Source organism: Boleophthalmus pectinirostris, unplaced genomic scaffold, assembly GCF_026225935.1.
Source record: "Boleophthalmus pectinirostris isolate CB_2022bp ecotype Guang Dong unplaced genomic scaffold, ASM2622593v1 HiC_scaffold_8, whole genome shotgun sequence".
Classification (NCBI taxonomy): domain Eukaryota; kingdom Metazoa; phylum Chordata; class Actinopteri; order Gobiiformes; family Gobiidae; genus Boleophthalmus; species Boleophthalmus pectinirostris.
This window is the reverse complement of record NW_026571515.1, coordinates 34,936,591-34,952,400: the sequence shown is the minus strand read 5'-3', so window position 1 is coordinate 34,952,400 and position 15,810 is coordinate 34,936,591. Positions and strand designations below refer to the sequence as shown.

Below are 15,810 nucleotides of genomic sequence, written 5' to 3'. Positions count from 1 at the left end.
GTGTTTTGTTTCATTCACACATGTTTGACTAATCCTTTATTATTTCTTTGATTGATTAATTTATTTCGGTCACAGGTCTATTCTGACATTATTCCAAATTTAACATACACTGATCGAAAAGCTTGAGCTTATTGTGCCAACACTTTATTCCTTTGTCATAGCATCACCTTGACAGTTCATCTTCATAAATACAGCAAGAGAAAACAAACAAATCAGTAACAGTACAACAAAGTACTACAGAACAAACTGAGTATCATAATTCATGTATCTGCCCAGAGTTAAACATTTAAAGAGAGTGATGCACAATTTTCTGTTCTTTCTTCTGTACAATTGTTCCAGAGGTCCACCCCTGTAACAGATTTACAAAATGTCATAATATTTGTTCTGATTTTCTTTTTAATAAACATGTCCGTACCTCTGAGCTCATATTGGCCACTTTGGATTTTGAACATATTCTGTAATGATTTTGACAAGAGACTGATGATGATATTCAAAGTGTAAAGGTCGACTAAATCATAAAACTTCAGGGTTTGAAGGTTTATAAATGACACATTTGTTGGCTCATTCTAAGCTGATAATGTGATTGCTCTTATTTCCTTTTTTGCAAGGTGAAGATTGGATTTGTAGTAGTTTGTATATGTATTGCCCCAAATCTCAATACAGTAGGTTTTGTAGGACATTACCAGCCAGTTTATTTAGGATATATCTATATTTATATATAAGTGTGATTACTTTGGATCATTTATTTCAAATTTTATTTATGTGTGATTTTAAATGATGGTCTATAGTTACTCCTAAAACTTGTTTTCAAAGACTCTTTCTAGTGGTGTATTTTTGAGCATCGTTTTCACAGTAATTTTCATAGTTTTCAAGTTAACAGCTACCTTTTTGCTTTTAGTACAGTAGAGACTGGCAATTCCAGGTCTGAAATGATCCAAATGATTCTAGTGAACATGCATGGATTTTAAAAACACAATGGAGTACTTCCTGTATTACTACAAGACAATAAAAGGTGGAACAGAGTGTTTTCCATTTGAGAGAACTGCAGAGTTTCTGTGTCAAACTAAACACAACTCCAAGTTTGTTTTTGACGAGGAAACAACATTATAACAGAGGTGAAAAAATAGCGTAAGATGGGTACGATACCAAAATTTCAAGTCTCGATACTAGACAGAGCACTTGATAATGATTTCAATGCCACAGTGATAGATAATATACAACTGAAATGAACTTTTAAGACAAAATAATCATATCTTCTTTATCGGGTGTAACGATATCCAAGTCTCACGATACGATATCGTCATGGTATGAACCTCATGGAATGATATTTATTGCGATATCGTGGGAAAGCTCACAATATCCAAATCTCTTGGTACGATATTTTCACGATATACACCTCACGGTACAATATTTATTGCGATATTTTGTGGAGGCGAAAAAACTGTGAATATGCGACTTTTTCCTCTTAAAATGCCTTGACAAGACTTAATCCAAAGAAGTAAGACTTAAAAGTGCTTAGAACTGCTATTTCTTCATGTAGTTTGCACCAAAACAAAGCAAAGGATCATGGTCGATGTAGTTCCCTCTGTCTTTTTAGCTTTTGCTGCACCATAACTCTTAATTTAAGTAAAGAAACTTGTGATTTGATTCGATATTGTGATGGCCCACGATATTATTGAGAGACTTTTGACAGTACGATATCACAATATTTTGAGACAAATCAACCAAAACTACTCTGAAAAGGTTCAACTTGAGTATATAGTTTAGATATTAACTTCACAATCAAGAAATTTCGATTGTTTTGACATTCTTATGAAAGCAACAACACAAGAACGCTTCACCCCAAGTCACAACCAATATTTTGTCAAATTTTTCCAGGAGTATCTTGCAACAGCCCATCACCGCTACTACCACAGGGCCCCAAATGAGAAATCCTCCGTGTGTCCTCCTTTTGAAATAAGTTCTGCACACCACCGAACCTTCACAATAGCCCCCGCTCATTTTCACACACTGACTTCACGTCCAGCCACCTTCGCAGCAGAGCACCGCGACGGAACCAGCGGGACTCCAAAGGGACAGACCCCTCACAAGCCTCTCCTCGCGGCTACAAGGGCCCGTGCCAATGGGGGCCTTTTGATCAGAATATGCAAGCGTCGGGGAGAGCGTTTGAAGGTTGACCAAGATCCAATTGAAAATGCCCCGCTCGTGTTTCTGTGTTCCCTCTGGTCTCCCTCTTGGTTTTGGATGCGGTGCCAGTGACTGAACCCAAAAACCAGAGAGGGGATTTGCAAAGTGAAAACTGCTGAATGAAGCTGCAGCGAGTGAAGCAACGCAATGAGTGTGCAATGTACAGTCTGGAGGAGGTGAGGTAAGAGGTGAACCAGAGGTGAGTTTTGAACAGGAAATTTGTCTTGTAAACAGCTATAATTTGAATCCAACTTTAATTTTGTCTTGATGAGTGAATGATGGATTAAATAAACCAAATATGTGATACTATGAAAAATACAGGAAGGAGTGAGGGTCTGTTTACACGAGAACGCTTTGTGGGTAAAAATGACAAAATATTTTATCAGAAGTGCCTTTTGTTTAGACCACAGGTGTCAAACATAAGGCCCGGGGGCCAGATCCGGCCCCCCAAGACCTTTAATGTGGCCCTTGGGTGATTTTCTACTAAAAATATTTTAATTATATTTTCTATTAAAATATTGGTAATTTTCTGCGGTGCTTAGCATAGCAGCGTCTCCAGCATCTCTGTACGTGGCCCCTCCCACCAGAGCAGCACAAATGAAGACTTGTCTCTTTTCAAACGCTCTTAAAGGACGATCGTTTTGACTTTTGACCGTGACACCCTCATCAGAAAAATGTCAAAAATGAGAAAAGTGGAGCCGAGTGCAGGATTTTCCAAGAAAAATTGACTTACTCCTATTTGCATACAAGTTCATGTTAAAACATTGTGTTGAAATTGAATTTTTCTTAAAGTTTCAGACTGTTCATAATATTATAATATTATAATAAGAAAGAGTTCATCAATTAAAAAAAGATTTCTGTAATAGATTTGCGTTTCTCTGCACAAATATTTGAACTTACTGTTATTTTGGGGGTTTATATGCCATGAGTTTTCTGATCCGGCCCCTTTGGGATCAAAGTGGGTTGGATACGGCCCCCGGACCAAAATGAGTTTGACACCCCTGGTTTAGACGGTGATGATGTTTTGGGGGCTTAAAAATGCAAAATTCTGAAACCACCCTCCACCCCAAGAGTGGAAAATCTGAATACGCTCCACTGTAACGTGTCCGTCTACATTGCCCAAAACGCAAAACTCTGGTCAGATCTGCTCACGTTGCATATACTTTTACGTGACGTAAACATACATACAGTACACAGAAACAAATGTCGGATCATTTCCATGCGTTGGACCTTCAAGTTGGTCTGGCAGCTCTAATAAACTTACAGAAGGCTCCCAACAAATGTATAGAATCTGCAGAGATACTATTAGTGCACAGAGAAGGATCTGCAATCACCTCTGTCAAATTCTGGACGCACCAGTTCGTCGCAGAGAACCAGTCGACAACTTTGTGGAAGGAGTATCTGATGAAATTGCATGATGTAAACACTTCCGTATGTCCAAAGATGCCCTTTTTGCTTTTAGTAAAAGCATTCCCAATCAAATTCCACACACTTTTGCGTCACTGTATGCACGCAGATTTCCTCCCGAAAACACTCGTCTAGACGCGGAATAAAAAGTGAAGACGAACTCTACTTTTGTGCCTTCTATTCAAACCGTCATCATATAAACTTAGTCTTAGTCATGATTACGCTTATACAAAATGGTATTCAAATTGGCCATTCAAAAAATGAACTGGTAGGAGTGGGGATTGAACCACTAACCTTTGGGTCAGTGGGTGAATGAACTTGAACACCAGTTCTGATGATGCAGGCTTTATTCACAGAACTCTGTATGACTGGGGTGTAACTGTATACTTGTTTAATGATGTGGTTCTCTTGGCCCCAGAAAAGTTGCAATGAAACTTAAATTAGAATTTAGTAGCGGTGACTGATCTCACTTCAAATCTCAACAACTCAACTACAGCCAACTTAATATAGATTTTATAATTTCAGCTTTCTACCACATTATTATATTCCCTGATCTAAAACATGCCTGCACGGGTTTTAGAAGCCATTCATTCATGCATGTTTGAGTAATTTAGAGATCTGTTTCGGGCCCTATCCAAGCGTCTTCATATTCTCCATAAATATACGATGCAAAACTGAACAAATCAACTTCACAAACTTGATGCGATGTTCGTAGGCTGACCAGATGAGCCCTGTGTCCCCTGTCCAAGCAGATTTATCAAAAAACAGTGATTTGTCCCAGTTTTATGCAAGAAATGTCTCAGGTGTCCCTATTTTTGACCAATTTGTTCACTGCCAACAGCAAAGGGAGGCATACATTGTAATTTGTTTAGATAAAATACAGAAAAGCTGCTTAAAAATGACCAAAACAAGAAGAAAATGTGACTATACTGACTGACATGTTAGTTATAAATGGTCTCTGGAGAACAATTTTCCTTAATTACACACTTGTTTCACAAAACCACCAAAAACCGGGGATGTCCCAGTTTTTTATTTTGAAATTCTGCTGATTGTGTTTCGAAACAAAAAATCCAACACGGTGATCTAAATGTGTTACGTTCAAGCCGTTAATACCCCACAGAAGCGTAATCCTCTGTTTTTAAGATTGACCTGGACTGAAATGGCACCTCGGTTTCACAGTTTATATTTCTGTTATGGAAGAAAAAGGGCAGAACTAGCATTTCTCTCAACAGGCCTCGTTCGGAGCAAAAACGAACAGCGCGGTAAATGCGTGATCAATGTTATTCTGGAAGGAAATAGCTCCTTACAGAAGCAAAACACTGAGAGGGGTCATTTGCGGAGTGACTGATTCGCCCTCTGCTTGTCTCCACATATTTGTACAACATTACCTTAGCTTGTTTTTCCTTGACGAATGTTTTCTGTTGTAATGGCTCCAGCTGTTAACTATTACCTGCAAGCAGACTTTTCTTTCACATTTCCAGCTATTTCCAACCACAGCCTTGAGGGAGTGTTTTGTAAAGATGTAAGGATGTGTGGAGGAACATGCATACTGGAGCTTGCCAACACCAATATGGGACATTTTGGGTCGTTTTTGGTAGGTTTTTTTGACATGTTTAATTTGGCAGAACACGCGGTAGCCGACGTTGGAGGGAATTCGCCCAGAATACAGAGAGGAGCTTTGCCCGCCCTGACACTTGACGATAGGATTAAGTGAAAGTGTACACCTACACCTTGGCCAAAGATAGAAAAACGCCAGCTGAAATTAGTCACAAGGTTAGCAAAGTGTGTGTTATGTTAATAGGGGGGAAACAGGAGTAGCCAGTGAGGAAAAAAACACATCTGGCATGGTCAAAATTTGTACCAAGATTCGAGCTGAACTAGGTATCTTACACAATCTTACTATTTCAAATTCTATACAGAACTGTTTCTCAAAGACTGGGTCGCAACAGATTTTATTTGGGTCACCTTGTCACAATCTGCATGTAGGTCTGCAGTATACATATACACGCTTCTCCACGCACCCTCCCGCTCCTCACTTCTTCTGCCTAACCAATGTTCTGTGGGCAACACTGTTTAAAACTTGAGTAATACTAATTGTTCAAAAAGACACAATCACTCAGTCAACAATAAAATATCCTCTTTAATGTTCAATAATGGTCACAGATTTACTAATGTCTATTAACTTGGGTCGTGAAGATTTGAGACTTTTAAAATATGGGTCCCCAGAAAAAAAGTTTGGGAAACACTGCTATACAGTTGTTTTTTCAAACAATCTTAAAAGTTTTTGTCAGTATTTGTATGCATTGTGTCACCATGGTAACTAACGAACTAACACTCCTCCAAGAGAGATACATGTAGAACACCACCAGTGTGACGTCACTGTAAAGTATCACCCAGTAGACCCAAACTGTTCTAACTATTTGGAAATTGCCAGTTTATAATTTTTATTCTTATATTTATATTTATGAAATGGTGTATGTGAGAGTGATGGTGGTGGTCGGATGGACCGATGGCGCAGATTGGCAGCCTCACTGCCATCAATCTGCCCCAGGGCAGCTGTGGCTACAGTAGTAGCTTACCATCATTGAGTGTGGAGTGAATGAACAATGAACTGTAAAGTGCTTTGGGTGTCTTGAAAGGCTCTATATAAATGCAATGATTAATTAATTAATATTCAGTACATAGCAATACTAGTTTAATCTCACAATGCCATATACTACAGCTACTACTTTTGTTATTAATGGATGTGGCTCTATCTCGCAATGATAAATATAACCTATAAGTGAGTATAGGTCCGTGCAACTTCATCTTAAGAATTATGGAAGTAGTAATATTTAAATTTTTCCCTTCAAATTTAGAAAGAATCAGTGCACCATGAAGGAACCAATTTTGACCTTTTGTCCCTTTTGTTCCACACAGAACACAAAAGTCCACCTGGCCTCTATAGGGTTAAAGAGCCTCCCATCTTTTCCACTGATCATTTACTGAAATATCCGAGGACAAACCAGCCCTCATGATGTCCAGACGTGCCAAACGACGTGAAAATGACCGTGATAAAACCTCTCCAATCAGGTCCAGTTCATCTGATGGACTTGTCCCACATAAGTGGCCTGTAATGGCGTGTCTGGAGTGGAGCAGACAGAGGCTCACACTCACTCACACTGTCACACTTTATCTGGACAGATTTCTGTGACGGCCAATCAGCGCTGAATGATTTTAGAGAGACATTTAGCTTTTAGTAGTGATTTTCTTGACAAATGTTGCTACTGGGATTAGATTTCATAAGATTGTGATTGCGTATTAAAGAGTGGCATTAACATTTGGGAGAAGACACTAAATAATGATAACTAATAAAAACACTGCATTAATGACATGTTTCCAGAAGATTAAACTACAAGGTTTTAACAAAATAAAATACCATGGAGATGATTTTTCGCTTTACGCAGAGAAAATTGGCTATGATTTCTTGTAAGCTATGATTTTGATATTAACGTCGGTCAGAACTATCTGGGCGATTTTGTCGAACTGCATGCGCATTTTAAGTTAATGTCGGAAACGAGTGGTTGGATGAAGACCATGTAGATATTGAGAGAACATGCAAACTTCACAGAAAGGTCCAACAAACCTGCAAATCCAACCTAGAACCTTCTTGTTACGAGGTGAAACTGCGAAAACAAACCTCATTTCTCATTTTCCTAAACCATTCAAGCATCCTGATTATTCACTGCAAAGTTTATAAGCTGTAATGCTAAAAAACTAATAATAATAAGATGACTAACAATGCTAATTGCACACTTCCTTGTTCACGGTAAGATAACTTGCTTGATAATTAGGGTCAAAATGATGTCTGATGTAGAGATTGACCAATATATATACAGATATTTTTTTATGGCTGATTCCTATAGAGATGGTTTAGAGCAGGGGTGTCCAAACTTTTGTCATCAAAGGTCGCAAATCAAAACACAGATGAAGTGGAGGACCGATTGAGGGCCACAGACTGGTGATCAGAACAGACAATAATCATATCTTTGCATTTATAAGCGGTTGGAATGAGCCACATGACCTGTATTTATGCTTAGGTCTTCGCATAATTTGGTATTTTTTCTTTACCATGGTAGATTTTCAAAAACGTGGTTAAAAAGTTCTGCTTAATGTACTAAGGGCCAGTTCACCTGGAAGCCTAGCCTGATTCATCAGCCGGTTTCACTTCGTAGAAACCGTCTGACCTCACAGGGTTAGAATTCGTTCGCTCGACAGTCGGCGAGTACTTTTTATCATTTAACCAATCGCTGCTATTTGGTTGTGATGTACGTAATGTAACGGGGCTAACTGGTATATTAAGCTTTTCCCAAATCCCGTAGGAAGAAGGGCAATGACGTCTTTCTCCTTGATGAAATTCACCAAACATTCTCTTTATTCTGGCTTTTAATCCTCAATCTCGGGAATCGTTGACAACACAGAACGTATAGATCTTCGCTGATTGGCTGATGCCCGAACTTGCACTTCAGGGGGTTTTGCAAATCATCTAGTGTATTTCGATTCCTGACCTAGTCGCTGGAGAGAAATGAAAGTGAGCGGAGGCACTAGGTGGAGCTAGGCTGTAAAAAGCAACCAATGGCCAATAAGCTCTTCAGATATGTTTTGGACGACTTTGATTATTGCCCCCGAATGACGTAATTTAAATATACTACAAACTTCCCACCAAGCCTCTTTTTTTTTTCCTGCAGGTATCTCTTCGTATTGTTAGTATAAAGCTTGTGTATTGTTTTGGCAGTCGGTCTGAGGTCGATATCCAACACACTAAAAAGTTCAAATATCGGCCCAAACTCACAATATCCTGTTCTAGTCTAGTCTGATCTTCTGACTGCTTTTACATATACTGGAATACAGGAAATATGACTTAATAACATGAAAAGAAATGCTGCCTCTTTCTCCGTGCTCCCAACGCCGTGTGCGAGTGGTGTAATTGTGCGTCGACGTGTTGGCGTGAGCGACGGTTAACAGTGCAATCTGAGGTGTGCTGACAGCTCTGCGGAGGGGCCCTGGAGATGGATGGATGCGCCCGAGCTGATGATGAAGTCAGTCCCTAAAGGGCGAGCGGGGCGAGCGGGCGGCCGCCGAGGGTCGCGCCGGACTGTGAATTCATTACCAGGATAGAGAAAGAGAGAGAGAGAGAGGGGGGAAGGATGGAAAGAGAGAGTGTGAAAAGAAAGAGAGAAGGCTAACAATAGTTTTGTCACGATACATTGAACAGGACAGTAGAGAGAGAGAGAAAGAGGGGGTAGAAGTGGGGAAGAGAGACAGAAGAGAGAGCAAAGAGAGAGAGTGGGAAAAGAGAGAGAGGGAGAAGAGTTCGAGTTCAAAGTTTATAGTAAATTCTTCATACAGGAGGAGAACAAGAAGAACGAGAAGAAGACAAGCAAGAACAAAACGAATGAGAAGACGACAAAGAAGAAGAACAAGAAGAAGAAAGAAGATTGAATGTGGTGTTATAATTGTTCTAATGTTCTAAAACTATTCAGGAAAAGTCACATTTTTTCCTCAGTATCAACAAATATCATTTAATATCATGTAAATAACTTTGAAACTACTTTTAGTATCTTATGTGCCACTGTTTTTTTGAAGATAAATTTGTTACCATTTTAACATAAAACAAAACTAATTTACTGTCATTGTGATCCATTCGATTCTGGGAACAGCAAACACGTGTTTATCCTAGAACTAGGGCTGTAACGATATCCAAGTCTCAAGATACGATATTGTCACGGTATGAACCTCACAGTACGATATGTATTGCGATATTGTCGGAAAGCTCACGATATCCTCCTGAGCCCCGGGCCATTCATTTGTGTCCTATGTAGTGGACATCGAGTTAAGCAGTTTATCTTTTAAGTGTAAGTTTTGAAATTGATTCTTAATGAGAGGTTCATGGATACAATATTAACTCATTGGTAGTTTGAGACAGCACTATGATAAGAAAAAAAAAAAAAAAAGAAAAGAAAAGAAATTAAAAGGGAGTCTAAAAACTTTTTTGAGGTGTTGTTGGTCATCAAAAAGTTGTTTTTGTTAGGTTCACTTCACATGGATTTACCACCAAAATGTCCCAGGAGTCCATTACAGAAGACATGTTACAAAATAATAAATAAAATTAACAAAATCTAAATATTAAGGTGTTCATTTACGTCCAAATAGATAGAAAAATCACAAAAAATATATATTGGAATACACTTTTTTCTTCGGGTCACACTTAGGGATGTAACAATATCCAAATCTCTTGGTACGATGTTTTTACGATATACTTCTCACTGTACGATATTTATTGCGATAGTTTGTGGAGACTAACAAAAATGTAAATAGGCTACTTTTTCCTCTTAAAATGCCTTGACAAGACTTAATCGAAAGACTTAAAAGTGCTTAGAACTGTTATTTCTTCTTGTAGCCTGCACTGAAATGGAGCAAAGGATCATGGTCTATGTAGTTCTTTGTCTTTTTTAAACTATTGTTGCACCATAACTCTTAATTGAAGCAAAGAGACTTGTAATTCGATATATATTGTGATGGTCCACGATATTATTGTGAGAATTTTGACAATACGATATCACGATATTTTGGTTATTGTTACATCCCTACCCAGAACTACAAGATTTAAATTCATGAATATAGAGTCTGCATTAGGGATGGGCATGATTAGTCGATTAATCGATAATTGATCATTAAGAATTTCATCGATTACGTTCATTTTAATCGACAAAGCGAATGTAGGTTGCTGTGCGTAGCGTGGAGTGACCAAACAGGGGTCTGTACATGTAGCTCTTTGCACTCAGCAGGATCGAGCAGACACAAACAGTCGGTCAGCCTGCAATGTGCCGAAGCGCAAATGTGTATTTAACGATGACTTGTACAAGAAATTCCACGCTTTTAGTTGCGGTCGGGACAAGTGTGAGTCCATGTGCACAGTGTATAAAGCAGCACATATGTTTCAGTGTCCAGTGGGAAAAAGCTTTGCCAGGTGAGAGTAGCACAATGTGGATGACGAGTCCCCACCTCCCGCCTCCCGTACGGTCAGTGTTGGGGAGTAACAGATTACATGTACTGGGATTACGTAATCAGAGTACAAATTATGAGTAACTGTATTCAGTTACAGTTACTGTTTCAATGAGTGGTAATTGGATTACAGTTACTTTGTTGAAATAAATGGCAGTATTTTCCTGTTTTCACATTTTGGGCTAAACCAGGACTAAACCAGGACTAAACCAGGTCTAAACCAGGACTAAACCAGGTCTAAACCAGGACTAAACCAGGACTAAACCAGGACTAAACCAGGTCTAAACCAGGACTAAACCAGGTCTAAACCAGGACTAAACCAGGTCTAAACCAGGACTAAACCAGGTCTAAACCAGGTATAAAAGCAGGACTAAACCTGGTCTAAAAGCAGGACTAAACCAGGACTAAACCAGGTCTAAACAATATGACACTTAACAGTAGGCAGCAGTGATCTCATATAAAAATCATTTCTCTATCAGGATGTGTTTGCTACATTCATGTCGTTTTAAAAAGCATGACAATATCAAGTAATCCAAAGTACTCAGATTACGTTACTCATTTTAAGTAATTTAATGGATTACGTTACAATCTACATTTTGGGGTTTGTAATCTGTAATCTGTAGGGGAATACATTTTAAAAGTCACCTTCCCAACACTACGTACTGTGTCCTGGTTTTGACAAACGCAAATATGTCAAATATGCAAATGCAAATATGGTCACACTAACCTGTATTCCACTGAGTCATCAGCGCATCAGCGTTTTTTATCTTCGCTTAGTTTATGCAAATTAGCCATGCGGTTTTAAGTTTCATTTCTGTGAGATTTGCGCAAAACTGCATTAAACACATTATAATGTCAAACGGGCTGATGTGGCTCTAGAGTCGTTACGGCTTATATGTCGTAATGTTTAATTTATTTATGCAGATTAGTAGTGCAGATAGTAGTAATAATGATGATCATTTGAATATAAAAACGTTAATGATTAATTGATAATCGATCATTAATTCTCTCGACGATCGATTAAGAAAATTTTAACGAATGCCCGTCCCTAGTCTGCATGTAAATCTACAGTTTTTTGTTTTTTTTATTGTACTTTGACACACCTTCTGGAGTTCATAAAGACATGTGCAGCCTTTGTTACACACAGTAGAGTCAAATACAGACGCCAAAGCTCCGTTGTAAACAGCTGGCAGTAGAAGACATACCAAAGCAGCGCTGTAATCTCTATTCACACTTTAGTCCAGGAAACACAAGTTGAAATGTAGCAGACGCCTATTGCATTTCTCTAGTCCAGGTGAAATGAGTACATGAGGCCATTCACTCGTCTGCAGCCTTGTGTGTGAGTTTATGTGTGTGTGTGTGTGTGAATTCCGTATACACTTTCTTTTTCCTCAATGCTGAAAGAAAAAAAAAAAACTACAGCCCTCTCTCCGCCTCGATAACGCATCTAATCCATCACCAGTGTCAGGCTGAAGAATACTGGTGTCACTAGCAAGCTGCATGGAGAGAGGGTGGGAGGGAGGAGAGGAAAGAGAGGGAGATAGAGGGAGAGAGAGAGGGGGAATGAGAGGGAGGGGGTGCGAGAGAAAAAGATGGATAGGAGAGAGAGGAAAGAGGTGGGACAGAGGAGGAGAGGAAGGAGAGGCGGATAAAGGGTGAATTAGGGAGGGAGGGATGGAGTTAGAAAGAGAGGGATAAGAGAGGGAGATGGAGAGAGAGAGAGAGGGGAGAGATGTGGAGAAGGTGAGAGAGGAAGGAACAAAAGAAAACGGCGGAGAGGGAAGAAGCTAGAGAAAGAATCGTGAGAGAGACGAGAGAAAGAGAATAAACATGATGGAGATGGAGAGAGCAGACAGAGAGAGGAGAGAGAGACAGAAGAACGAGAGACAGAGAGAGAGAGAAAGAAGAAGAAGCATGATGGTGATGGAGAGAAGCAGACAGGAAGTGGAGAGAGAGAGAAAAGAAACGCGATAGAGATGGAGAGAGAGCAGACAGAGAGAGAGGAGAGTGAGACAGAAGAACGAGAGAGGAGAGAGAGAGGAGAGAGAGAATAAACACGAGGGAGAAGGAGAAAGAGCAGACAGAGAGAGAGGAGAGTGAGACAGAAGAACGAGAGGAGAGAGAAGAAACATGATGGGGAGAGCAGACAGAAAGAGGGGAGAGAGAGACAGAAGAACGAGAGAGGAGAGAGAGAGGAGAGAGAGAATAAACACGATGGAGAAGGAGAAAGAGCAGACAGAGAGAGAGGAGAGTGAGACAGAAGAACGAGAGGAGAGAGAGAGGAGAGAGAAGAAACATGATGGGGAGAGCAGACAGAAAGAGGGGAGAGAGAGACAGAAGAACGAGAGAGGAGAGAGAGAATAAACATGATGGAGAGAGCAGATAGAAAGGGGAGAGAGAGACAGAAGAACGAGAGGAGAGAGAGAAGAACCATGATAGAGATGGAGAGAGAGCAGACAGAGAGGAGAGAGAGAGAAGAAACATGAGGGAGATGGAGGGAGAGCAGACAGAGAGAGGAGAGAGTGAGAAAAAAAATGAGAGAGAGAAGAAACACGATGGAGAGAGCAGACAGAGAGAGGGGAGAGTGAGAAAGACAAACAAGAGAGGAGAGAGAGTTTTGATTGTAGAGTTAGATGGAGACTGGTGAAAAGAGGGAGAAAAGGGAAGTGAAACTATGGGGAAAAGGAGAGAGAGAAAGAGAGAGAGGGATGAAGGAGAAGGAGAGAGAGAGAGAGAGAGAGAGGTAGCCAGCCCAGCGTGCAGCCTCTTTTGTTCCAGAGCCTGTTGTACAATATACACTCCTGTCTATATGCACCAGCGTCTGCTCCCACTGGAGAGAAAGAGAGAGAGAAAGAGAGAGAAAGAAAGAGAAGAGAAGGGGGCAGCGTGGTGAGGTCCATACGCTCTGCAAGGGGAGGAGGTGAGGGCCGGGAGAGGCAGGTAAAGACGGACTATGGAGAAGAAGAACAAAGGGAGTTCATTACTGTATATGAAAATGTTTGTCCTGCATTAACATCTATACTCAAAACAGTGTGTAAATGTTGCTTTTTAGGTAAGAACAGTACGAGTTTTGAATCAGATGCCCTTCCTAGTGAAACTTTACAAATTTGCAGGCTCAAGATCAGAAACATTTTAAAAGAAGCTTTGTGAAAAGCGCTTATAAAACTCAATAATTAGGACGCTTGGAATGCCTAAGGTACATGAGAAATAACTTTGGACCACTGCAAACTTTAACTATTTTTATTTATTCTTTTTAAGACAGTAAAAATCAGGGACAGCATCTTTAACTTCACAAAATAGGCTTCAAGAAATCTCAAAATAAAATCAAGTTAAGACGATGAAATGTTAGATTGTACGGAAGAAATTGTTGCATGTAAGAAAGGTTTACAAAGTGAGATACCATCGTAATAAGTTATTGTGGTCATAGTTATCTTAAAGACGCACTATGTAACTTTTTGGTTGGGTGTTTGTATGGATATGTTATGGGCCTAGAATGTTCTACAGTATGACAATAAACTGCTGTACTTTATATTTATTCGATTACAGGTGCTTTTATAGCTCTTTAAGAAAAATCTGAATTGCGATTTTTCTGGCAGATACTGCGATTTCAATTTCTTCCATGATTTATTTTCAAATCAAGTTTCAGTGCACATGAACATTTGCAAACATCACAGAAACTTGCATCATACCAGAGTCCTGCACCGAAGATTTGCTGCTGGACCATAAAGCCCAGTTTACACAGACAATGAGAGCTGAGATTGGTCCTCTCTACATCCGCTCTACAGACATTTCTTGTTCTCCGGTTTCCTTTCTTTCAATATACACTGAGTAATAATGTGTTGAATGCAGCTTTGCGCACATTTGTTTACATTTTACAGAAACGAAACTTAAAACCACATGGCTCATTTATAGAAACTGTAAGTGCTGAAAAAGGAAAAAAACAAAACAAAACAGCTGCTCCTTGTGCCTTGATGCGGTTCAGCTTCTGTCAGACTAAAGGACATGACTCAGTCCAGTATATTTGTTCTTTCTGTGACAGAGGATGTGCTGATGACGGTGAGTCTGTTCTGTGCTTCCGTCGCGTTAGAAATGGTTCGTGTTAAACTTTACACGAACGCCAGGTTTAAATCCTCGCCTCCTCGAGTTGTGGCGGTGAATTACTTCGCGGCGCATAGACCTCGACGCAGATCCAGAAACCAAAAACGACGACGACGACGAGGCGACGAGGCAGTGTACGTTGAGTCGACGCCGTTAAATTAGGCTTTAGGATCCCTGCAAAAAAACGCAGCTTTGTTGCTTCCAAAATCGTGTTGTCTGAGATCGCGATTTTCGGTCACAAAACAAACTTTACAGCAAAAAGAGAAACCTGCTACCTGATAATGATTAAAAGATTGTCATATTTTAGACTTGAATTCTGCAAAGAGATAATATTATACTATATAGCTACATACAGCAAGCTTGACGAAAAAAGTAACTGAAAATCGTAAGAGTTATATCCAAGAACTACAACTACTACTGCTGCTATTCAAATATGTCCAAATATTTCTTAAATGCAGTAGTAATATGACAAGACATATTAGAACGCGGTCAGGTTTAACCCCCAAACTTGCACGTTTTGACAGCAGTATTATTTCAGATACCTGTATTTTTATCTATACTCCAATTTAGCGGCCCTTCACAGTCGCCCTCGCCCAAACCCCGCGCATACGAACCACTACATCAGCACAAACGACCCGGCTCCTCGCTCAATACTCCAGGCAATTATTTCAAGATTTTTGGAGCAGGCGTCATAAAGGGAATCGATTCTTTTGCGTGTACAAAACTGTTAACCCTTTCCACCCCACGGTACCTCGCGCCCAATTTTCACAAAACCGGCGTTGTTATCAGGCGCTATTCAGACCATGTTTTGATGGTTTGGTGGAAAAATGTATTGCACAAGTCAAGCGGTAAGGTTGCTGGTTCTACTCCCTGGTGATATGAGGCGTATCTGTTTGGATTTTGCATGTTCTCCCTGTGTTTGAGTGGTCTTACTGGTACTATAGTTTGACCTATTAACCTAAAAGTGAATTGTCCATCTTGGTGGAGAAGGAAGGAAAAATTAAGGTTGGGTCAAATGCAGAAAACTAATTTACTGGTTCAATAAAGTCTCGGTTAGAACTGCAAGAAATATCA

General features: G+C 39.8%; 1 protein-coding gene across 1 annotated transcript in view; it reads right to left on the bottom strand.

Moving 5' to 3' along the window:
- Positions 1–271: 271 nt before the first annotated feature.
- Positions 272–15,810, bottom strand: part of LOC129412375 (plexin-A2-like) — a 157,947-nt gene continuing 142,408 nt past the window's right edge. The window contains exon 3 of the mRNA XM_055166063.1: positions 272–349. Coding sequence (XP_055022038.1) covers positions 287–349 — 63 coding nt within the window. The 3' untranslated portion in view covers positions 272–286. The remainder of the gene's footprint in view (positions 350–15,810) is intronic.